This window comes from Acanthochromis polyacanthus, chromosome 4 (assembly GCF_021347895.1).
Source record: "Acanthochromis polyacanthus isolate Apoly-LR-REF ecotype Palm Island chromosome 4, KAUST_Apoly_ChrSc, whole genome shotgun sequence".
NCBI lineage: Eukaryota > Metazoa > Chordata > Actinopteri > Pomacentridae > Acanthochromis > Acanthochromis polyacanthus.
The window spans coordinates 35505672-35531067 of NC_067116.1; the positions used below are offsets into that span (position 1 = coordinate 35505672).

Below are 25396 nucleotides of genomic sequence, written 5' to 3' on the forward strand. Positions count from 1 at the left end.
TACACCCTTCTCTGATTACTATTACAGCATAATCTGCTCTAAATGTTAGCATAGTGTTTGTTAGTACAAAACCTCACCTGCATTTAACCGATACAAGTGAAAGTTCTCCAATAAAGAATTGAGTTTATCCACTATAAGTGAAGTTACATGAGTTTGCCTGAATCCTATTTTTGTGTAAACATTAACAAAAAAGAAAAGTATGAAAAAAGAAACTATGAAAAATCAGTTTGTAAGCATTTTGATAAAGAAGCTCAACTGACTCAAAAGGCAGTGCTATGAACAGGAAAAATGAGAAAGGAGGCAGTAAACATGATGAGATTATGTGACATCGGCCTCTGATGTGTGATAGGGATTCTAGCATTGTCAAAGAAACTGAATCAACCAAACGAGAGTTTTTAAAAAAGCTTTGAAATAAATGAACTCCTGGTGGACAGGAACTTGTTTGAAATGACAGACATCCCAACCCCATACCCCTCTGTGGCTCCATGGACTGGGGCACGCTGTGATGCAAGAGTTAAACAAACTGAAGGTGAAGGTTAATACGCAGCATTAACTTAGGAACAAAACTGTCACTACAGGACAAAAAATGTAGGGGTCCAACGTAATGTTTCCTTCACACCGTTAAGATACATTTTGTGTTGCTAAATAAACAGTCCCTGTTTACATATCTGTAAATAGAAAGTAGAGTGAGAAGTGTGAGTGAAGCCACCATAAACAGCAGTCCTCACATGTATCAAAAACAATACTGTAACATGTGTGTCTCACCTTCTTAATGTCCTCAATACATTTAATGATGTAACTCCGTTTCACGGTCTCCTTGACAGCGTAGGCGTCACTCAGGATCCCCAGGTGCTCCTCCAGCGCCTGCTGAACTAGACTGGTGGGCAGGGTGGGGAGGTGAGCCAGCTCCCACAGCACCTCCAGCACCTGAACAGACAAACAAAAGATGCTTCAGACTCAAGGCTACACTGTTATGTTGAAATGTTACACACTTTAGATTTCTTTATCCAGTGTTCTAATTATTTCTGAATGTGCTCAGCCTTGAGGAAAATACAGATACAAACAGCATACCTTTCCTGTTGTAGTTTCGGAGCGAGCTTCTCGGCCTATCCTCCCGATCAAACTGAGCAGCTTTTGCCTAACACGGTCACTCTCAACCTCCCAGCTCTAAATAATGAGCAAACATGCTATTATTAATAATGTACACATGCTTAATTAGCAGTTACATCCAACATTTTAATCAGAAAAAAAAAACGTTACAGAGATAGGACAGACCTTTTGTATGAGGACGAAGAGGTGGGTGAGTTGATCGAAGCTGAACTTCACAGCAGCAGCAGCAATTATTGTATGAATGTTTTCTATCACAGTTGATGACTGGCCTGCCTGAAATGCCCATACAACAATCAATACATCTACTGAAGGGCGTCACTTGTCATACTCTAACAACATGTAAAAACATACAGTTCAGGTATCGTTTCTGAGCTATGAATAGACAGAAATATTGAGGATGAACAATGAAAATGTCATTATACACACACAACATCTCTGTACCTGTATTCTCCAGATCTTGGAGAGTTCATCAAGAGACAGTTTACTCCCCAGCAGCTCAATGATTCCCTTAATCCTCTCACAGTATTGAGCCTGATCAATGTTACCTGAAACAAGAAAAGTATCACACATGAACGGCTGTACCATAAGCTTAACATATCTGTTTTTGTCTGTTTGTTTCTGATTGTGCAAGTATTGACTACATTTAATTGTTCATTCTTACCTTCCAGTGCTATTGACAGGACTGAGTTCTCTACAAGCCAGTCTAGCAGTTTATCAGTGTCAATAGCGTTCTTCACTGTCTTTGACACTGTGCTCTCTTCTATTAACTTTGTCACCTGAGTGAAAAATGCATGTAAAACAGTGAGATGTGAAACCAAACATGGACTGAAACACAGAAAAAGTCACGAGTTGTAAATCCATAAGAACTGACCTCTTTGAGGGAGTTCATCTTGGTCGAGAAATGGGGGGTTTTGAGCATACGCAGAAGTGTATCTAGCCGCAGGTCGTCCACAACAGTGACCAGTTCCCTCTGGAACCTCATACACAACAACTTGATGGCCGACAGCAGATCTGGGATGCTCACCAGACGCTACAGTTAAAAGACAGCTGATTAACTTCCAAAAGAATCCCCTTTTTCACACCAACTTAGAGCCAGTTCCACTAAATTAAGGTCCTTGTCAGTGTTTCCTCCCACTGAAAGCTTCCAAAGAGGATGCAAACACGAGGTTCACTGGTTACAAGCACAAAGTCACTTATTGGTTTCCCATCTCTCAGCACTGACTGGTTTTAATTGAAAGCACACCAAAGTCAGATGGCTCATTCCAGGTCAGTAAACAGAGGTGTCTATGGAGTTTACATGCATTTTGAGAATTTTCACAACAACTTTATGCGCATTCAGTCGTATGAGGCTTCAACTATAAAGCACTACCTTGTCTTTAAGGTCCTTTTCCTCCAGGTTCTGTACGTATGTGATCATCTTGTGAATGACTGGATCAAGCATGGGCTGGGAAAACAAAGTGAAACTCTCATGATTCCTGTGAGAAAAGTGGGCTACTGCAGCAGCAAAACAGCAACAGTACACAGCAAATAAAAATAGGGTATAAACACATCAGAATGGAGCACATGGGTCATGGTAACAAATCCGACAATGAATTTCAACATTCCGAGAGAGAGTATAGACATAAAGACAAATTAGCATCAGTCAAACTAATTAAAACAAAGAAAGGACACAGAGAAACAAATGAAGGTTTGCATACTTCCACTGTGAGACTGTTTGTGCTCATATAGCAGACTATCTTTGTGAGGGCCAGTTTGAGTGTTTGATCTTAAGGTTTGATTATACCTCCTTGTGAACATGAATTCAATAGATGCTATGTTGTTATTTCAACACTTTCTAGTCTGCTTGGAAGACTTTGCACTGGACATTCACAGTAGATCTGTGTATTCCATGCATACAGATTACTGCCAAACATGGGCAATACAGCCTTGTAGTATTGTTGCCACACAGGCATACAATTGGAACTGCACATGGCCACCCACAGAGGAGCCCACATAGACTCTTGTGGACTTGTGCAGATTCTGAAATTTATGGCACACAGACCCTTGTGGACCTCTGCTTACTCACATAAAGTATAAAACTGACCTTAGAAGTCTAAGACATTTTGGGAAGTCCTTACTTTTTCACAGTCCTCCTTTGGGCTATTTAAAGGATAAAGCTTCATTTTAGGGTTCTGGTAAGAGTTGGGTTTGGGTCTTTAGCTGTGATGTATTATGCTAGGGACGGGACCACGAAATACATTGCAAGTGTCCTCACAAAGAAGCATAAACTTGTGTGTCTGAGTAGATAAGGTAACTCACCTGGACAAGGCTGGAGTTTAGGTATTCAGCGCAAACACCAAGAGGCTGGACCAGAGCAGATACACACTGTGTAGCCAGATAAAAGGAGACAGAACAGCTCAGGAATCACAAAAACCAAAAAAGGAAATCAACTTATCAATCACAGCTGTGGTATGACTAACGATCATAAGAATTCCTCATTGCATATTTGTTCGTTTCTGTAGCAGCAATCTGTCTTGAGCAGTTGTGAGACTGGTATTTAATTACTGGTGCCACTTTCGATGGCACAGACACAACAACAACACTCTGCCACTCTTCTGGATTTGAAGTGTGTAGGCCAGAGGTCAGTCTGGGTTTAAACTGATACTGTGTTTTGAAGATTGCATGCGAGCGAGAGGGAGTGAGCGCTAACAGATGTGTGGGTGAGTTTCCGATACTGGAGCCCAGCTGTCATTTGTCATTCGGTGCTAAATCACAGGAGCTTAATGAATGACTCCTGTGTTGCTGTCTGTTTTTGACTATCTTCCATCTCAGCTCTCTATGAGCTGCTCCCTCTCCTCTACTTTCTCCCACTATCCACTGCTCCACCCCACTTGACTTCCTGCTCAAAGCAGACAAATGAATGAATCACCCCCGGGACTTAGAAGAGGAGGGAGAGTGCTCCTGCCATTATCTTTGTCTCCTTTCACTTTCACATCTCTTGACTGTGCTTGGAGTACGTTAGGTATCCGACAGCTTACACACTCTGCTAAGGTCCCAATGCTGCCAAAGAATGCAACAGTGGTCTGCACAGAGTCTCTGCCTTATTAATATGCTAATGGTTAGAGGGAGAGTGTGTACATGCACACACACACACTGAATCAATAGCTATGCAATGTTGTGGCTCCGGCAAGGTTCCCAGAAAGAAGCATCAGTACAAGGATGCCTCAGAAGACATAAAACAACAGAGCATTTCAACCATCACACAGCGGGAGGATGAGAGAGTGTGTTTGTGTGTAAGTGAATATTACTGAGAGGGGGAAAGAGAGACACATTCAGCACCCTGCAGCTGAGAGCAGTGGGGGTAAACATGGTGACCTTTTGCCTCTATAGACTTCTTCAAAGTGTATCTACAGTGCCTCTTCATCCATCACAAGGACGGGAACTATTTCATCACTTTTAAGATACATTAGTACAAATAACACAAAAAGTCAAAAGCAAGGACAGTTTTTCTTACAGCGATTTCGATTTCCTCTGTGTTGAGTTTTGCCTGTATTGCAGTGAATCCTCCCAATTCTCCAAACTTCACAAAAAAGACAAGAGATCGTAAACATATGAGGCAACTTTGGCATATGTATAATGACATTTCGGTGACACTTCATTACTCACCCGATTCACCAAATCAACCAGCCAACCGTGAGGCTCCTGAAACAGATAATTCATTATGTTGAAAGTGGATTTATGCAGCAATGACACTGCAAGTTCACATGATACACAAACACACATTAAGTTCTGCGACAGCTGTTGTCTGTCAGTCTCACATGTTCTCCTGAGCCAATGTGGCTACACTGTGGGGGGAAAAAATCTGCTTGTCTGCTGCCCCTGAACATGACTATGAACGACACACAAAGGCTAATATGTATTTAATTCCTTACACGTACATCTGGACAAACTGGCACACATACAATAGTTCAATGACACGTCATAACAAAGGGTGAGTACAGACAAAAATGGCGTCCCTTACTTTTTGATAGGCGTTGCTAGGAGAGACGGCAAACATATTGGCCTCATCTCCAAAAACTTCGGCCCAGTTCCTCTGACAGGCCTTCATCCGGTTCTTAAAATGGTACTCATTATCAGGGTTAAGGGCCTGAACACAAAACCAAAGACACAGCAAATACGTACTCAATGGTGCGCTGTCACATCTGATTTCCAAGGATTAGATAAAACAGGTATTTCTTTACAAAGCCAAACCAATATCCTTGAAAAATTGATGGATTAGCAGTGAATAGTGAAACCACAATGGAAGATTAAATTTTAAACAACGTATCATTAAAAGATCCGTCTTGTTAAACAGTCAGTTATCCTCTGATGCAAATGTGATATGCAACTGGCTTTGCCAGTCTTTGTAAGCATTCTGTTCAGACATGTTAAAGCTTCTTACATGGCCTCATTAAGACATACATACCACAGAGAGCCACGGCATGTGTGCGATATTTGTCAGACAAATGACATAATGGATATCAATGCACTGATAATAAACAAAAGACTGAATAATAATCCTACGTGCAACTAATAATTTAACTGCACCCTATGAACTGTAACTGTGTGTTCTAGCTCACTTGTCTAATGTGAAGAAAAGTAAAAAGTGTTACTTCCTGTTTGATTGTTATCGCTCCTGCCTCCATGCGGGATCATTTATAATAATAAGTAATTAATGAAGGTGCTTCTGTTGTTCAGTATGCATAATTACATGCTACTCTTCTGCTTGGGAAACACTCGTATGGATCCTGCAGCAGAACATTACGATGCTACAAGTATCAACCAAGAGAAAAGACTTCTACAAACAACTGGAAGCAACAAATTCCTCCTGTTGCCATTTAGTCAAAACCGGGATTACATTCATCATTGATGAGCCTTCATCTGACCTGTTACAGTCTCTGTCCTCAATGTAGTAAAGTTACATTTTTATTGTAACGAGAAAGGTGTTTTCGGCCACAAACAGTTTTTGGTGCTCTCCGTGATGTTTTTGGACCAATACTGTGGCTGAATTGTGTAAAAATTGTTCACCTTAACTGCTTCACATGATTCTGAAGAACATCAGCTGTGTATGCTGTAAAAACTTGTGACGTTAATGGAGAAGGCATCAGGGTGTTTATTCAGACAAGAAGCTGACAAACTTAGTTGTCAGATTACCAGAAAGAAAAGCATGTCTGAAAGGGGTGTCAAAAGAGTAACTGACAATGTTGGATGTTTTCTGACTTTCTGAGATCACACACCATGGTCAGGACTCCCATCAGGTTTACAGGCACTGGGTCCTGCTTCACCCTCTCTGCAACCAACTCCACCAGCAACATGAGCATGTTGTAGATTCCCTCGTGAATCTCGGTGCCCCATTTGTGTACAGCACTGCTGGTCAGCAACTGGTGACAGTGAACAAGACAGATAGACAGGAGGGAAGTTGGGTAATGTATGATAATTACTCAAGCTGTCACTTAAAGGTCTGCATCTCTGTTGCTCACCTTTTTAAAGGCCTCTGGCATGCACCGATCCATAAAGCGCTTGCAGTTCTCATCTGCGTCAGCAAGACCTGGCAGAGAGGGAGATGTTGGATTCACACATTTATCCCATATCTAAACTTGGACAAAAACCTAGCTGTCGCAGAGTAAATGGCATATTGAGACACGCAACATGAGTGTCCAGAATAGCAGCATGTGAAAAACACCCGATGATCCAAACAAAACATGGCATCTACAAGATTATGCAGACTTAATTTAACATAGACCTCAAAAACAAAGATTTCCATCACACACACACTTTCTCTTACCGTGACGAGCAAGGCAGGTGGAGGCAATGAGACACTTGCCCAGGGACTCCTCTCTCTTGTAAGGTATGGACCAGTGGTCAGTAAAGACTCTGCTCTCCAGCTCGTACAGGTTAGTGGTGGGAAACTCCATGCTTCCTCCTGAGCAATTCCCATTCTCATCATTGCTCCTCTGTAACACACAGACAGACAGAAATTACTGCCTAATACAGAGGGTGACTTTATTTCACACAGCTGCTCCCACTGTTTTATAATGACACTGCAACTGTCCTCTGCGCGACGCTAGACTAATACAAATGGTCTCTGGCAACGATAGAGTCAGACAGGATGATGCTTGATTCTTTTCCTCCCTCTGGGAGAAGCGCGATAGCAGTCATTTGGAACGCGTGTCCTCTCCTTGACGATATGCCCTTCATCCCTGCATCATTTTTACCCTCTATTTCCTCCTCAAGAAGCCTCAAAAACAAATCGAGACAGGTGTTTGTTTTCAAGTGCTTCACCAGTGATTAACTCTAAAAGACCATGATGTGGAAGACAGGGTGTGAGAGCTAGAGTCGAGTTAATGAACACTCTGCTCCATGACACGACATTGTCCCGTTAGCAGTACGATGCTACCCACAATGGCATTTTGTGCTGTCATGCCTGAGCAGGTAATGAAAGGAAAGTTAAAATTCAACTCAGTTCAAGCCAGCTTTGATTTATTCTGTATTTATGGTTCAAAACACCAAGGTCAAGCTCAGCTGCCATATGAACACAAAACAGGTAGCAGTAGTAAAATGCATCGCTCTGTCTAGTGAAAGCATATTGAATTATTTACCTCATATGGTTGCTTACATATTCATGAAGTCATCTGAACATTCATGATTAAACTGCAGAGCTCCCTCCTGTGAAACAGTGCTGCCTACTAGCACATTACAGCAGACATATCAACTCTTAAGAGTGAAATCAACCAGTGATTTACATCATGTCTGCACTGTCCATGTGCCATTTCATGAAGACTGACTTACTGTGTGGTATGGATAAGTATGCTAAACTATGACTGAGCCTCAGGATTCAGCTCTCCCTGCATTATACATGACAAACTATTACAACACATTTGTCAATTTCGCCTGTGGGTGCTGCACAACATAAATATTAATGCAGAAAAATACAGTTAGGTCTAATCTTAGCATTTTTGATTACATTTCCACATATTAGCTTCCATGACCATGTACATGTTAGGTGTATGTTTCACTGTGCTGCATGAGATATAGAAAGCGATAACTGGAAATTAAGTCCACAAGTGAGAGTAGAACAGGAGGGAGGAAAGCGGAAGCAATAGAGAAGCATCACATTTCATCTCTTCCCTTGTTTAAGAAAATCAGATATGACACATTGATGTGATGAGAGGAAGGAAAGAGGGAGGGAGAGTGAACTAATACAGATCTTAGAAAACAGTATGTTCAAAGACCAGCTAAGACAAGACATCTCACTGCTGGCAGATACAACTCACAGTTGATTCAACTTGGCTCTACAAACTGATATGATTGTTTTAAACAGGACTGACAGCGTAGGGGGAAAGGAAGCTTTCTCCCTTTGAATGAAATGTAGAAAACATCATAAGAATCACTATCAAGCACTAATCTAAGCTGCAAAGCTCTCACTGTTTCTACACCGAAAGGCTTTAGGGGAAAGGTTCATGTCTCAAAGGCACAGTGAGCGTGTGTGTGTGTGTGTGTGTGTGTGTGTGTGTTGTTGGGCCGGACGATGAGGCAACTCAGTGCCACTCTGTTACTATGCACCCGCAACCCTCCTGGGAACCCCCGGTAAAAACTGCAATGTGTTTGTGTGTGTCAGGGAGACTGCAGGGCTATATTTAGGAGCATAACATGAGGCCAAAGACCTATGACAGGCCTCATAAGCAGAAATACAGCAAACACAGGAAGAGGGGAGAGGAAACATCCCTTTCACCCATGTCATTCCATACATTGCATGTTTACGAACTGATAATGCTATGCAGGAATGACACTTGGTAATTTCTCTGTTTCTGAAACATTTTCAGCAAATGTGTTTTTTCTAATGCGTACGTAAGTGGATGAAGCCATTGTGCTTACGTCTCAAATGTGTATCATTAGACAAGTTAGTCTGAATGGAATGCTTCAAATTAGACTTTCCGTTCAGCCATGGCTTTTGCACATATAGCATATTAAAAAACACACCATATAGGCACGCTATAGAGGCTAAACACTTGATTTTCACAGGAGGGTTTCTTGATGAACCAGGAGCTGGGGTCAGTGGATGCAAAGTTGTGGAAGGTTTATAACAACACCATTATAACTGTATTTAAATTTTTAAAATTGGTTTATTATTTACATTGCTCTGATTTTATACACACTGTCAATACCAAATATTGGTGATTCAAGACTCACTAAAACAGCCAATAAAGAATTGTAATGGTTATTAAGAAAAAAATTGATGGTAAGAAAATGACTAAGTGGTCACTAAGGCTGCAACTGATTGTTATTTTTATTGCTGAATAATCTATTGATTATTGTCTTGATTATTTAATCAGCTGTTTGATCAATAAAGTGTTACAAAATGGTGAAAACTGTTGATTATTTCCCAAAGTTAAAGACAATATCCTCAAATTTCTTGCTTTGTCCATACCTAAAGGAATTTAGTTTACTGTCTCAGATAATGAAAGAAACCAGATATGTAGATTTAAGGAGCTGTTATTAGAGAATTTTGAATTATATTCTCACTCAATCTGATTAATCAGTTATCAAAATGGTTGACATTTAGTTTAAGCCTTGACAACTTCTCGATTATTTGTTGCAACTCTACGGTTTATTTGTAGCTGTTCTGTTGACCCACAATCACAGCAACTTATCAGCATGACCACAAAAAGGGAAACAACAAGTGGCTGAAATTTTTCAATCAATGATCTCATAAATGAGGCGATTTTGACTTTCAATGACAGCAATGGGGTTTTTTTTAGCAACACATCAAAGCTTTTTCGACATCTAGGTGGGCAACAGGTTTGAGGTCAAGTTGCTGACGGCAAATAACCTGGAATTCCTCAAGGTGTCAGTCAGAGCAATGCAACCATATCTCATGTAGACAGGTACTTATGAGAAGCCACTGCAGCTCACCACATAAACACTGCAAACAAGGACGAAGTGAAAGGACTTGGAGGTTAATTACTGTCGAAGGACCAATGGCTGGCCCTTGAGGTGCTCACACGCGCTATTTAAGAATGATCACGGAATGAGACAACAACTGTCATTGAGATGACAGCTGAGAATGTGTTCAGACGGATGATCAAAATGGCCACGTATGTCAAAGAAATTGCGAAACCGCTTCAACAGTAAGTCCGGTTCTAGTGGACTGCAATCATAGGAGCTGAGCACGGTTGCCGCTGTCACACGAGCAGCTAACGGTGGCTAACATATGCAAAAGCATGCTCAGTAGATCCAACTGTCTCTGTGCAGGCTGACTGATAGCACTGATTACCCGCTACCACAGCTCCCAGAAAACTGCAATCCTCCAGAGAGATGCCTCAGTGCTCCTGGTCCAGTTACTGGCGCGTTTAACTCTCAAGCAACGCTAGCTAGCCGGCTACCAGCTAGCTAGGTTAGCTTGTAAGTTCAGAGAAGCCTTTCCAATGCATTATATAAATAACTGGGGTTAATGATAACAGGTAATTCTCGTGTCATGTATGAAGCAGTGACATGAACTGTCCTGTAAGTCTGGAGAGTAGTTTATCCCCTGCTCTGACAGCTCACGTTCGGCTCGCTGCATGTAGCATTGAAGCTAACTTTAGCTAGTTAAATGGGCGAGCCCAGTCCCACCTGCAAGTTGCATTTGGCCATGTTCTACCCCCTTCAAATGATGCCCGCTGAGGCGGCTCTTACCTCGCTATCCACCACATCGTGGTATGCTGGAGGCGGGTCAAACCCTCCAGTCCCGGTCCTCCCGCTGTTTTCCCCATCTCCGCTCGAGCCCAAGCCGGGGGCAGGCCCGCTCTCCATCAGCTCGTATCCATACCCGAGTCCGGGGCTTTCGTTCGTCAGGAGCGCCACTGCCTCGTTGATGTCGTTCTTTGCCAGCCGGAGCGCTTTTCGTATCACGTCGGGGTCCGGGAACCCCATGCAGAGGAGCGTCGTTATGTGCTGCTCCTCCTCGGTCTCCATTTTCGGGGTGTCTCCGTCTCTCAGACTAATAATAACGGGATGTTCGGCACAGCCCTTTAGCTGTGCACGCCGCCATGTTTACAGTCCGCCGCTGCTGGCCTGTCACGATCCGCTTCCCCCAAAACAGCGCCGACATAGGTGTAGCGGAGACTTCTGCTCCCAGGAACTGCATGCTGCACGCGGGAGCGCGCATAGCGAAGGATCCTGGACGGTGGAACGATTTTCTAGGTTAATTACTGTTTAACAGCAGTATAATTTTCACTGTCGGGGTTATTAATGATGAACGGCAGCCACTTTTCATGAGAAAAAAACCGTATGAACAAAAACTTTGCATGACTAAATAAAAAAAGTCACTGTGAGAAATTTTGAGATTCTAACTGACAATTTCTTATCAATGTTTTCCTCCTGTAGGACACTGTTTATATTAAATTTAAATCACATTTTCTCTCTGTATTGCTGTCTCTTTATTGTATATCGTTTATCTGAAGTCTGAGATACAGTTTGACTGATTTGATTGTTCTCTTGGATCTCAAAATTTTAATCCACAAGAGCAGAAATGGTCCCCTGTGAAGATGATAAATAGTAGTTTATGTATAGACTGTATATAATGCATCTAATATCACTTCAACCAATTTATGTGTTGCATGTACAGTTCACACTATTGAGCCAAAGTTGTACCAAAATATATGCTGGCACCCTCATGTTTCCAAAATGAAAATACAAAATCATAACTGAATTTTTCATGAATGAGAAATGTATTTATTTCTGTTTTTTAGATAAGGTAAGTATTGCATTGGGTGTATCTGCAGCAGTGGAAATACTGCAATGAAATTGACAAATGTATTGAAATGAACACAAGAAAAACAATAAACTTCAATAATTATGCTTTTGAAAGATAACATGGATAACTTATTAAACACTGCGTTTTTAATGGAAAGAAAACATTTGGCTAAGAGTATGAAGATGATTGATTTCTTGCTGGAATGCTGCAGCTTCTATACAACACCAGTTTACAGATTTCCTCAGCCAAGCAAGTACTACTACTACCCCTAGTGCTACGAAAAATAATACCCCCATTGTGTAACAAAGTTCATAAAACAGATGCAACTCAAAGTGTTTTACATCAAAAATTAAAACTAATATAATAAAATAACAACAAGAGTCCACAATAAATGTAATAAATACTGGTAAATTACATGAAACTACATAAATATTTGGCTAAAATATATATTTTTAGGTTTCGTTTGAAGCTATCCACTGAAACGGATGCTCTGACCTCCTCTGGAAAGCTATTCCATAACTGAGGGTAGATGACAGAGAATGCAGTATTTCCATGTTTGAATTCTACTCTGGGGAGCACTTAACAGATCAGAGCTCTCAAAACTACAGTAACATCCTCTCTCCATTTAGTTTTGAAAAGAAAATGTGCTGCTGCCTCATTTCAAATCATCAAAAGTTTGTTTAGAGATTTCAATTGTACTGACTCCTGTTTTTCAAGTATATCTTTAAATGAGACCAATAAATACTAAAATAAAGGCGACATGCATGACCACATGAAAGTCAATGGTAAATTAAGTCTTAATAGAACATAAACACCAGTTAACTGCAGAGTTATAAATGTTGCTTCAATATATTATAGTTCGCCAGCTGGTAAACTACAAAAATAAACAAATGAAAGAAAAAACTAAATCAATACTCGAGAAGAGAAAAAAAATAACTCAATTCAATAATTTTACAAGTGCTGTAAAATTACATTTAGAACACCTTTAACGTGTTTTAAATCTCCAGATTGTACATTTAATTATTCATTTAAAGGCTAACAGTGTTTCATAAATGATCGAATTGAAAACTGCCGTCAGAATATTAACCACAAATGCAGAGTATCGATCACTGACTATAAACAACCGAAGGGCGTGGTTGTGCGCGCGCGTGGTGGCGGGCGGACGTCACGTGACCTCGCGGCTCATGTGATCGGGGACAAAAACAGGAACAAAATGGCTGCAACTGGAGACGACGCTGCAGCTATGGACAGCATCTCCAGGGCACCGGCGGCCCATTTGGCGGCTCTGAGCACGGCTGCAAGCGCCAGTGGTCCCGCAGAGGGCCCGGAGGATGAGGCGGAAAGTCTGACGGCCGCTTCCAGGAGACCCGGCACGAACAGTGAGCCGAGTTAGCTTTGCACTTCCGTAGCTTGCTAATGTTTTTTTGTTTGTGCATTACATCGTATGTCACAACCGTTAGCTTCTTTATTTTTTTGTCTTTTATTATATTTGGGTATTGCGCATTTATTATTGTATTATGTAGCTTCTCAACTGGATTAATGAGCTGTATTGTGTTATTTTTTTGTCTCCTGACGCTTGTTTTCAGGTGATGGTGGTGTGGAGACAGCAGAGGAGGCTGTGGAGCCTGCAGAGCCCGACATCAACGAGTTGTGCACTGATATGTTTGAAAAGATGGCCATCTTCCTGCAAGGAGAACTAACAGGTTATTTTCAAAAATTTCTAACCCATCTGTCATGTTAATATCATTGCATACAACAGTTCCATTCTTACCAGGAGTTAAATTTGGATTTTACACATACAGTTTTCTGGATGTGGATTTTGCAGATTTACTAAGCTGCGTGTTGCAGCTAAATTTTCTGAATGTTAGTTTTTAATGCAGTGCCACAGTAAATTTCATTCACCAATGGTGGCAGTTTAGAGTTAGATCTCATTCTAATCTGAGATAACAATCGAAACAGATTTGCCCAGTGAAAAGCCAGAGAGTTCCCGTTTTTTTTTTTTTTTTAAATTTAAATACTTTGTGTAATTTCTCTGAAACTAAGTGTGAATATTCGGATAGTAAAATTAATATCTGGATAGTGCCGTAGCCAACGAATATTCGGATATTCGGGTCCAGCCCTAATATTTGGTGAGAGTAAAAATCTGCAGACAGCTCCCATGATGCTGTATTCATCCTGAGCTCGATTACTTTTTCCCCATCTATTTCACTATAAAAAACTGTAAAGATATTAACTATACAGGGACACCATTAGATTAATAAGGCTCTGTACCATCACATTAACATGAGAGATGACTGAAATAATCAGTGCAGTCACCTGCTGTACTGTAAATTACACTCACGCTCTTTTTCCATTGTGAAACAGTCTGGATCCTGCTGCTGTTTAATAAAGTCAAAAGAAGGAAGCAACTTTTTTTACATTTGTTTATTCTGTTTGAGAGAGTGTCTGAAAGCCAGTTCCAAGAGTTGTATCTAAATTGGTGACTGAAAGAGACGGAGCTGAGCTCTGGCAGGTCTTGATTTGGATATCGGGACACAGAGCTCAGCTCCAGTAGGCTCTGGCCAATTTAACGCTGATGATCTTTGTTTTCTGATCTTCATTCTTACCCTTTGTTTCCACTGCTGTCTCTTCTCTCATGCATATTCTCCCAATCTCCTTTCCTTCTCAGCCACTTGTGAAGATTACCGTCTACTGGAGAACATGAACAAGCTTACTAGTCTGAAATACATGGAAATGAAGGACATCAGTATCAACATCAGCCGCAACCTGCAGGATCTTAACAATAAGTGTGAGTAAGATATACAATGTATGTAGTATGAGGTCTTTCCTGGCTCAGAATCCATCCACCCATTTTTTATATACTGCTTATCCTCATTAGGGTTGCGGGGGGGTTGGAGCCTATCCCAGTTGACTTGGGGTGAAGACAGGGGACACCCTGGACCCCGCCAGTCTGTCGCAGGGACACATACAGACAAACAATCACACTCACACCTACAGGCAATTTCGAATAATCAATTAACCTCAGCATATTTTGGATTGTGGGATGAAGCCAGAGTATTGGGAGAAAACCCACTCATGCACAGGGAGAACATGCAAACTGCATGCAGAAAGATGCCGGGAAAGTCGGGACACGAACCGCAGATCTGAGCCCTGGCTCAGAATGTAAAGCTGTATTAAAAAATAGCACCGATTTGTTTATGTACACTTCTTATTGCAATGTCATGAACTCTTGGCTGTTCTGTATGTTTGTTTCAGATGCTAGTCTACAGCCCTACTTGGACCAAATAAATCAGATTGAGGAGCAAGTAGGAGCACTTGAACAAGCTGCTTACAAACTGGACGCATATTCCAAAAAACTGGGTAAGACACCAAATGCGCAGACGTGTAGGAGAATGCATGTATATATTCTATCAAAAAAACAACGGAGTTTAAAACCCATTATTGGTACCATAGTGTTAATGACATTATTTATACAATTCCTTGATTTGCTCTCTGCTTAACTTAACTCTGTTTGATGAATATAATATTTTTCTGTGCCTTTGAGAGTGTTTGCCTTCTGACACTGTAGGCTTTATGATGTCCTTCTCTCTGTGCTGGTTATTTAGCTTGATGTGTGGCACAGAGCAATAAATTCCTATGAGCTTATATGGCAGCAGATGGCGCTGTGACACCATTTTTTGAGCTAAATATTTCTGGATTACAGCCTACAAGTAGAGCCAAACATGATTTCATTGTGTTGTATTGGTGTTTGTTTGTGCCCTCTTAGAGTGAATTTTTTATTTTTTGTCTTTATAGAAGCCAGATTCAAAAAACTGGAGAAGCGATGAGTGGGCAGAGGAGACAGATTGAGAGTTATGGTGTCTTCTCACCGTCTTTCACCCTGCTTTGCTGTCTGCTCTCCCTGCCAGCGGAGCCAGGAGCTGTGGGGAGGATGTGAACTGAGACTGAAACAACAAGCAGCCAGAGCCACTTTGACACCAAGAAATGAGCGAGGAGGAAGCAGCTGAATGCACATGAATTAAGACTCAAGTGTTTGGCCCAGATTTAACTCCTGTATCACTGATTTTTGGCAGCAGTCATGCAGCCGAAGTGTATGCCCGCATCCTTTTGCAGATATATTTTATGTAGAATAAATCTGCCTAACACCAGCTTATGGAATTAAAAAAAACTAATCGACTAATAAGAAAAGGAACACTACTGATTGGCAGGTACTAAAATCAATATACAACAACACCTTTTGTTCTTTGTAGATGATGAAGCATACTTAGAGATGTTTTTAATTGTGTCCCGAGGCCTCTAAAGTTCCACTTAGCAGTTGTAGCCTGAAATATCCACTGGAATTTGTTGTTACACATTTATTTGCTGGGAAGTGTGAGCAGTGCCTGTTTAACTTAATGAGTTTTATCAAAGCTACTGTGCAGAGGGCAGATGATGACACCGTCTCCAAAGAGTGAGTTTTAAGTTTAAAAAGAAAGCCTGCAAACTTTATAAATACATCATGAAGTGTGCATCATTTCTCGAGTCTTTTCTTCAAATTGAATGACAGCAGATGGCAGACTTGCACCATGCTAGGTAATTAAACCAATTCAATCAAACATTGCATACTGTAGCTCTGGAAAAACTGACCAACTGTTGAAGGGGGCTTGAGTTTCAAACTTCTCAGAAGAAGGAAAAACACTGGCAAGAGTGAGATGAACAGAGGGAAATGGATGACACATACTAGACAATTCAAAGGGAAGGATGAATGCGTGACTGAAGATGTGTGCGATGCCCTCTGCCTTTTTTGGTTTCCTCCTCTGTATTAGTCGTCCCAGAGCAGAGCGCAGAGCTCCGTTTTGCCGCGAGCAACAGATTATCTAAACTGATAGGACCTCCCTCCTGAGAGTGTGTGCGCTGCTTCATGGACATGTATGTGTGTGTTTTTGTTAGACCTAATCTAAAACAGGTCTCTGTCATTAGTCCAGTTGAGGCCCTGGCACAGAGGGAGCTCATTATTCATACTGTAACATTATTTACTGTTGCACTGTGATCCTCCATCTCTCCCTCTCCCTGCCTTTTTCCAGGGCCCTGGGGCATAAATTCAGCTCCCCTCCCAAAGGCTCTCAAATCAGGTCTATTAAATGATTTTAGGTTGTTTTCTGAAAGCTGAATGCGAGTGCCAGGAGGCAGTCAAGCATGGAGGAGTAGGTAACATACTAATCATAGGTGAGCCTTTCTTATATTATTCAGTTTGGGAAGTCCCGCAAAACTCGACCATGCTGTTGCAACATAATTTGGCTGTAATGTATAAATGTGTGGTTTTTAAATGGATGTATGGAATACACAGTATGCAGGGGAGTATATGGGTTTCTAACTTGACGTAAAGCATATACTGTAGGTGTAGCCCATGCGATTCATTAAGTTGTGATGCCAAGAAGAAATGAAGGAAACATTGTATCACAGGCATATTTTCAAAAGAAAGCGCTGTTATTCTAAGGTGTTGCCTGAATACATTAAAGGAAACAGCGAAACAAAAGAAATATACATCATAACTGACGTCGCCACTTGGGTTCATATAGCCATAATTACACAGAAATGCATGTAAGAATGAATATCATGGCAACAAGGTTTCATTATTTTCTTTGCACATATTTCCGATTACAGTGGTGGAAAGTAATTCAATACATTTACTCAAATACTGTAATTAAGTGCACATTTGCATTACCGGTACTTGTATTTTCCTTGGGTTTCTCCATTTTCTGCTACTCCACCACAATTCAGAGGCAAATATGATACGTCCTCTACACTATATTTATTTGACAACTGAAGTTACTCTGCAGATTTAGATAATACAACATTTAATCACCGATTAAATGTTGTATTATCTAATAGATATTACAGTTACCTGTAATATCTATTAAAATAAAAGTTTATTACTAAAGGGAAAATTCACACTAACAAACTGTATAAATCACCTTTACCAGCTTCAACATTAAAGCGATAGAAAAATGAATGCATTAATAATTATAATCATGTAGCATACATTATTCTGAAATATGTCATTTTGCATAATGAGCACTTTCACTTTTGTCATCTCAAGTGTATTTTGTTGCTAATGCTTTTGTGCTTTTACCAAATTATACAATTTAAAGGCATGACTTTTACTTGTAGCAGAGTATTTGTACTCTATGGTGCTGGTACATTTACTTTAGTATGACATCGGAGTACGTCTTCCACATCTGTTGAATTAAACCCAAAAAGGAAAGTGTTCCCATGATTTCCCACATGTGGATGCGTGACGAGATGTCTCTTACACTGATTGCAGGAGCAAGTAAGTGAATGTGTCATGATTTCATGGTTGTGATGATTAAAAATGTGTCCCACTTTTTGGGATTATTCACTTTTGTGTGTGTGTAGAATACTGTATCTGAATACTGTATCTATGCAGTGTGTTTAGCTCCACACAGTACTCTACTGTGTGTATGGAACATAGTGGTGAATACAACAAGTAAATTTTAAATAAATAGTTTTGGAAAATACACAGTTGCTAAATGGTTAGCTTAGCGTATCATAAAGTTTAGAAAGAAGAGGAACCAGTTAGCCTAGCTGTGTGCAAAGGTTCCAAAATTTGTGCATAAATGCTTCTAAAACTTGGTTTAATTCAATATGCTTCATCTGCATAAATATCAGGTTACCAATACTGGCAAAGAATTCAGGATTGTGTAATTTAAAAAAAGTCAAATAATTCAGTTGAACAAAGAAAATGATGATAAACAACAAGAGAATTGCAAAAAAGAAGAAAAACTGTAATTATATGTTGTGTCTGTGTGCCATAGTTATATTATTATGATATGACAAGATAGTTATCATATTTGATGATGTTTTATTTGTGTGTCATTCAGCTTATGACATGCAGTCACATGTTGTGCAGCTTGGTAAACTGTGTGCCAGACATATTCTCTTGCTTTTCATTGTTGTCTAGTTCTGTGAAGTTTGGGATGAACAAGTCCAATTGTTTCCTATTATTATATTTTTTTACATTTAAAGAGGAAGTACATCTTTGTCTCTACTTTTCCATAGACTCTTCTGTTGGTTACCATGGCTTTATGCATTGTTTTTTCCTCTCTGGTTCAACTGTGGTTACTTACTCTGTATTTGCTATGTGTCTCTGACAGTAAAGAGACCTTCTGCCAATCAGTTAACCAGTGAAGCAGAGTTTTGTTTTGATTCCTCTATTGTTGAAAATAATACTCATTGGTTAATGATTTAATAACTTGATTGACTCTGATTACTGGTTGAAGAGGAGTTTTGGTTTGAGGTTGGTTAGCGCTGGGTCTTATCTGATCAGTGAGTCTAAGGATCAGTTGACAGAAAGGACTTTTTTGTGTTGTTGACTTGTAGTACCTGGAATCTCAGTCCTCAACAATATTTTAGGATGTTATGGTACTTAGGCACGAAGAACTCCCTCACATAACCACTCATAGAACCAAAATCTGTTGTTTTCACGCTTACAGTGCACATTCAGAGGCCTACAATATAATTCTGAGTGTGACATCATCGCAATATCATACTGTGTTGGCTGTGAGGATATTGCCTAGCAACAGGAAGTAACAGGCTGCTAAAGGCCAGGGAAAGGAAATAAAAAAAGACCACAGAAACACCTCAAAAATCGCCTCTGTTCATGCAATCTGCATCAGACTCCTCAGTGCACTTCCTTAAGTCCTCATCAATACACCCGCAAAGTTTGAAGTGGATTGGACAAATGATGGTCAAGATATGCAAAAAACACACATGCAGAGGTTCTTGGGTTTAGTAGACAGATGAAACAAACAAGATATAATGTGTTTTTGAGCTTTAGAGGTGCTGGTAGGCTAAATTTCACCTTCAGACAGAGCCAAGCTGGCTGCTCTCCCTCATTTCCATTCTTTGTGCTAAACTAAGCCAAATAGCTCCTGGTTTTAGCTTTATATTTAGCATACATACACAAAAGCGGGATCAATCTTCTCATCTAACTCTCAGCAAGAAAACATAAAAACACTGAAAACCCACTGGTAATTTTATTCTCGTGGTAGAAACCGTTCTCATGTATTTGCATTAATTGCCATTTGTGGTACTCTGGTTTTCACAGCGGTTCTCCAGCAATCATTTTCGACACTGAACTTTATGGGTTCAGAATGAGGCTCTTTACACTTGCACTCCATGACCAACAACTCATTTTTTTAACCGATTACTGTAACAACAAGAAGACATATGCTTTCCTTCTGTTCCTCAGAAACAGAGTCTCTCTTTTCACTCCCCTTCTCTTCTCTGATTCCCCTCCACAATGTACATGCTGATTCCCAGGGTTGAAATCCACCACAAACAGCAGGGGACTTGGTGCAGACAATGAGTCTTCAGAAAATATGCTCCAAAAACGATCTTGCAAACCTCATCTCTTTTCCAAGCGTGCACTTCTATACACAGAACAGGCACGGACAACGCATTACATATGTCTTAACATGTGTCACCTTCAATGCCAGGTTACATATCAGTAACATAGGATTGACTTTGATTGAATTTCATGCAGTGTGGCTTTAACTTACAGATTTAATAATTTTAAAATACAGATTATGCAAAATGCATCAAATTGACCTAACTCAACAAAGGAATTACTCGCATTGAGATCTTCAAAATGACATGCCTTCAATTTGATTTGGTCTGACAGACCTCTGGAGATTCTCAGAAACATGACTGAGAAAGTATCAAACACATGTCCATCATCAGCTGAAGCAACTGAGCTGTTTTCTCCATAAGTCTCAAGCGGAGATCGGGCCAGTTCACAATAACAGGGCAGGGTGCCACACCACAGTGTTGTGTAACTGACAAGCAAGCACGAAGTTTGGGAAATTTTGCCTGCCTTCATGAATGAGAGTGAACAAGGACACTCAAAAAGTCATTTTCAAACCGCATTTGTTCTTGTTTTTTTGGGCCTCGCTCTAAGTTAGCATTTCACCTAATTGGGTAATGTCAACACATTTAGTAGTGTTGTGAAATCTCGCTTGATGCCTTTGTCTTTTTACTCACTCTCACACACAGACTGTGTAATGAGAGAAACAACTCCATAACTGCACCCCGAGACCTGTAAATACCCGACTACGCTCCTGTAAAGCAGTGACACTATAAAGACGTGAGATAAATGACAAAGAGGTTTGTGTTTACATCCGTTTCAAAGACGGCAATAGGTCTGTGAGGTATTTAGGTGCAAATATGAGCCACATGTGAGATCTGAAGGGACTGAGTCGAACTTCAAATACCTTCTATGAGAAGGGCATGAAAAGCCACATGAGGTCAACTTTTGGCACTTCACTCCACTGCTCACACCTTCATCATGTGCTGTGCACACATGTGAGGATGTAAGAACAGTCACAAAACCTGCACGTCACTTCTGACCTCACTGAAACTCAAACCCAAAAGCGTACGTGGTTCTCGGACCGATCCGACAAATGCTACATGAACCTAATCCATTTTGATTACACCAGAATGTCCACTCTGTCACTCCATTATTACAAATCTAAAATGAGACCAGATGCGATGGTGCAAACCATAGGCGCAGGGTTATTTTTGAATGTGAGACAGAGCCCAGCCGTTCCCAGCAGGCAGAAAAGTCAGGGGTGTCAGGCTCCAGCCACGGGTCTTAGATCCGGCTCTGCTCCTGGGGTTAAAACACTGATTGAGGAGCTTTTCTCTGCAGGAGGTCGTAACTAACAACACCTGAGAACTGTCCTGTGTAATCCTGCTTACAACACGATATTAGTTCAGTCGTGGTGTGACTCCCTGTGTGCTGCTGTTGTTTGTGTTCCCATTTTGACTTTTTGCCTTTCATGTGCAGCATCTCCAGCACCATGTCTAAATCGACGCAACATCTCTCAGACCCCCTTCAGAACCCCACTCAGACTCTTTGGCACCAGAGACATCAGTGTTCGTCTCGCTCTGGATGTGTGGAGCGCACACAGTGACACTAACCACACCTGGGAAGACGTTTTATACACAAAACATTTCTAACCTCTGTCATAATAATGTGTATTGTCATGCTGCACTGCACTGTATTGTTTGAAAGCATGTCATTGAGCTGACATTACAAAAGAACAAACTGTTCAGAAAACTTAGTAATGCTTCTCAACACACATACTGGAGGAAACACATTTTAAACGGCTACATTCTGTTGACAGAGAATATTCTACTTTTAAAGCTGCAGTTATCAATATTTTTATATCAACAATGGGTCAGTTGACTGTACGCAATGTGAAATAGTGTTGTTCATTGTGAGAAACCCACAAATAATTATTACCCAGTTTAGTTCTCCTTACCTCAGTGAATCATTTTAGCAACTTTCAGCTCATTGTTTTAGTTTTTCTACTCACATCCTCATTGTTATTGATTCAGTTTTAATGTTCTTACGGTGTGTGCATCATATTTAGCTGCTGACAGGAGACATTTACAGCAAAACAGCTCTGGTAAATCAACTGTACGCTACACATCTAGTACAAGATGACAGGCAGACAAAGTCAGATTGGTGAACACAGTGGAGTAAATTGAGCAGCTGCTGATACTGATAATTTTCTGTGGAGTTAGTGGAAAACAAAACAGAGTAAAATAGTGTGACTTGTTTGGATTCACATTTGCTAGGTAATGACAAAACAGAGTGAACTTTTGGTTTGGTGATCACTGCCAAATGTGACATCAGCAGGTGATACTGTACATTTGCCTTTGGAGATGTTCCTTAGTAACATGGACTACACCCACAGGCAGAGAACCCTAAAAAGACTCCTAAAATGGCCCCCATTCATCTGATCTGCCTCAAATCTGGGGCTGCACTTCATCAGGACCCCAGAAATACACCCGCAAAGTATGTAGCAGATCAGATGTATGACTGTCGAGATATAGAAAGAACACACTCATTGAGAGATTCCTTGATCTATTGGTTAGATGTTAATGTTTAAATAGTTTAACAACTTTCTAGCAAGCATGGTATAGGTCTTTCTTCTTGAAACGCTTTTTTCCTAGTAAGTGAATTCCGTCCTTCCATTTTTCTTGCCATGCACATTGTGGTGTGACACTCATTGATAATTCCCCTCCCCCCAAAAAAAGGTAAATGAAATCCCACTTATAAATAAACAAGTGTTTGAGTGTCTGTTCTTTATATATCTGGACAACTGTTTGTCTGATCTGCTTTGAACTCGGTGAATGTATTGCTCGGGACCGAAGTAAAACCAATGATAAGTTTGAAGTAGATTAGATAAATCGATGCCATGTTTATCCTAAGGTTCTTTGGTTGCCATTTGGGTGGTGCTCTGAATGGGTACTATAATAGTAAACAATGAATGTCAGTGTAAAATGTTGACTTTACATCATTACAGTGAGTGAGACATCTAAGACCTCCATGTTTGGGTAATAAAGGGGATTTATGGTGGTGGCAGCAGTGGCCTTTTTCACAAGTCACATCCTGTTTATCAGAAATGAAATGTCAGTAGTTCACAGCTAACTCACAGTGTCAAATTTTCTCCAAAAGGGCTTTTGTGCTTTTCATGGTGTCCGTGTGTTTTCCTTTCAGCATGCGTGCATTAGCTCATCCAAATGAGTAATTAGTGTCCAAAAGCCATAAAAGGACAGGGTTGACTCATCTTATTATGGGAACACTAAAAGAGTCATTCAGAACCAGAAAATCACAGCTTGGTTCTCAGTCATTCCACTTGCAAAGATCTGCTTTTCTTTCAAGCACAGGCAAACAATGAAGTACACCAATTTCAGTATATGTACTGTTCTTTTAAGATTTAGCTAGAATTGCTGATTTGCAAATTATTCATGTCCAACAATCTCTATGCCACCACCCTTGATCTCTCCTGCAGTGTCTGTTCCAGTTTCATGGCTCTCATTCTTCACGGATAACAAACAGCATACATACTGCAGTTTGAACTGATCGCAGAAAGGCCAAGGCAGAGAAACTAAACTGCTCATGGACTTCTGGAAGAGCTTTTGCTTAAACAACCATGAAGTCAATATCTGTGGCTCACATTGCCTCACCAACCCTATTGACGTGTGCCTCAGGGTCAGTTCGTGGTCCTAACTTGTTCTCTGTGTTCATGCTCCCCCAGCATCTTCTCAATCCATTGTTTAATGTTGTCCTGCCAACACTGTGGTCCATACCTTTCATTCAGACTAAATGATTATATGAAACACATGGATTGTATATAAAAGATGGATATAGCCTGTGGGTATGAAAAGTGAAACCAACATGTAACCCCCTTAAGCTTGCATTCTATCTAACAGTCAGCAGGGGGCACCTCCTCTGGTTGCAAAAAATGGTCTAATTGTCAAGACGTCTATGAGAAAATGACTCTACTTCTTACTTAATCTGCTATCTCAGTAAACAGTTTCCTGATGAATGTTTGGTCTCAGTTGCTTGTTTCATGTCTCCGTCAATATAGCATGATGTCCATTTTGTAAATTACCAGGTGCCATCACAGAGTTTAGAGAGTCTGCCTATAAAATAGCAACCAAGTCTGCTAAGTGGTGTCAGTACAACAACTTCACAGCCTGAATTTCATTTTGGGGAAGAGGAAGAAGTCACAGGGAGCCAAATCTAGCAAGTAGTGATCAAATATCCCATGCATGATAATTAAACTGTGACCGCACGTACAGCAAACTGTCATCAGGCCACAGTTCAGTCCATTGAGCCAAATCATCTCCCTCACACACCTCAGGAAGTTATAGGAGAATTCTGCCTTGACTGTTCAACATGTACTCAAGCCTGTACATGTTGAAGATTACAAAAAGCATGTTCCTAGTGTGGTCCTGACCTGATGAACCTTATCTGGTTTTGAAAACTCTCTTTCCATTTTGCTCTGCTGATTCTTCTCTCGGTGGCAGCAGCAGACCAACCTCTTATCACCAGTGATGATGTCAACATGAAGATGAACTTATTCCTGACTGAGACAGACCGTGATGTTTGTTTTCTTCTCCATTTTGCAGTCAGTGGAGGAATTGCAAATGTGCGCCTACCACTGCTGATAATGAAGTGTCCCACAGTACCAGAAGAATGAGGGAAGGATGTGCAGCAAAGGGCCATGAGCTGGATTCAAACCCATGGCTGCTGCATCAGGGACCAACGCCTACTCTATCTGTTGAGAGTACTTTAGTGCATAAAAATGACTATTTTAAACTAAATTAAGACTAAACAAAGACTATGGTTATTGGTTTGGATTGTGTAAACCACAGTCGCATACGTGTAATTAGTCTGCTTTCGTTTAGGATTTTCTATAATTCACTGTTTAAAAATAGATAATTACAAATCATTGATAATAAAAAAAGTAATCTATTTTGATTTATTTTTATTTTTAATTGAATTTCTAGTGCAGTGTGTGCTGTCAGGGAATAAATCAGAAGACTACAGACAGACGTGGCACAGACAGACACAGCGTTTGAAAACAAAGATTGTATATAGAATCTTTGCCTTTGACTTATGAAATCAGACATTTGATGATGTTGTCTAGCAACAGGGGCTCCACCCACAAGCAA

The 25396-nt window shown here is 40.6% G+C and overlaps 2 protein-coding genes across 3 annotated transcripts in view; one reads left to right on the forward strand and one right to left on the reverse strand.

Moving 5' to 3' along the window:
• usp24 (ubiquitin specific peptidase 24) overlaps positions 1-11246 on the reverse strand; it is a 37572-nt gene extending 26326 nt beyond the window's left edge. For both annotated transcript variants that reach the window (XM_051947699.1, XM_022192696.2), the window contains exons 1-15: positions 10804-11246; positions 6914-7082; positions 6609-6676; positions 6366-6509; positions 5111-5236; positions 4756-4791; positions 4604-4669; positions 3409-3474; positions 2480-2554; positions 1982-2140; positions 1772-1886; positions 1552-1655; positions 1276-1383; positions 1072-1167; positions 766-927 (exon numbers count right to left, since the gene is read on the reverse strand). In XM_051947699.1, the coding sequence (XP_051803659.1) occupies positions 766-927; positions 1072-1167; positions 1276-1383; positions 1552-1655; positions 1772-1886; positions 1982-2140; positions 2480-2554; positions 3409-3474; positions 4604-4669; positions 4756-4791; positions 5111-5236; positions 6366-6509; positions 6609-6676; positions 6914-7082; positions 10804-11082 (1773 nt within the window). In that variant the 5' untranslated portion in view covers positions 11083-11246. The remainder of the gene's footprint in view (positions 1-765; positions 928-1071; positions 1168-1275; positions 1384-1551; positions 1656-1771; positions 1887-1981; positions 2141-2479; positions 2555-3408; positions 3475-4603; positions 4670-4755; positions 4792-5110; positions 5237-6365; positions 6510-6608; positions 6677-6913; positions 7083-10803) is intronic.
• A 1790-nt stretch (positions 11247-13036) lies between these two features.
• bloc1s2 (biogenesis of lysosomal organelles complex-1, subunit 2) lies at positions 13037-16371 on the forward strand. The gene is made up of 5 exons (XM_022192693.2): positions 13037-13242; positions 13450-13566; positions 14532-14651; positions 15119-15223; positions 15659-16371. The coding sequence occupies exons 1-5, from the start codon at positions 13077-13079 to the stop codon at positions 15688-15690; spliced, it is 540 nt and encodes a 179-aa protein (XP_022048385.1). The 5' UTR covers positions 13037-13076; the 3' UTR covers positions 15691-16371.
• Positions 16372-25396: the final 9025 nt, after the last annotated feature.

What these genes read in the sequence shown, in the direction of transcription:
- bloc1s2 (XM_022192693.2), top strand. Translation starts at nt 13,077, where the DNA reads ATGGCTGCAACTGGAGACGACGCTGCAGCTATGGACAGCATCTCCAGG. An exon ending in CAGGAGACCCGGCACGAACA is followed by an intron (nt 13,243 to 13,449) that starts GTGAGCCGAGTT and finishes GCTTGTTTTCAG; the next exon opens with GTGATGGTGGTGTGGAGACA. An exon ending in CGCATATTCCAAAAAACTGG is followed by an intron (nt 15,224 to 15,658) that starts GTAAGACACCAA and finishes TTGTCTTTATAG; the next exon opens with AAGCCAGATTCAAAAAACTG.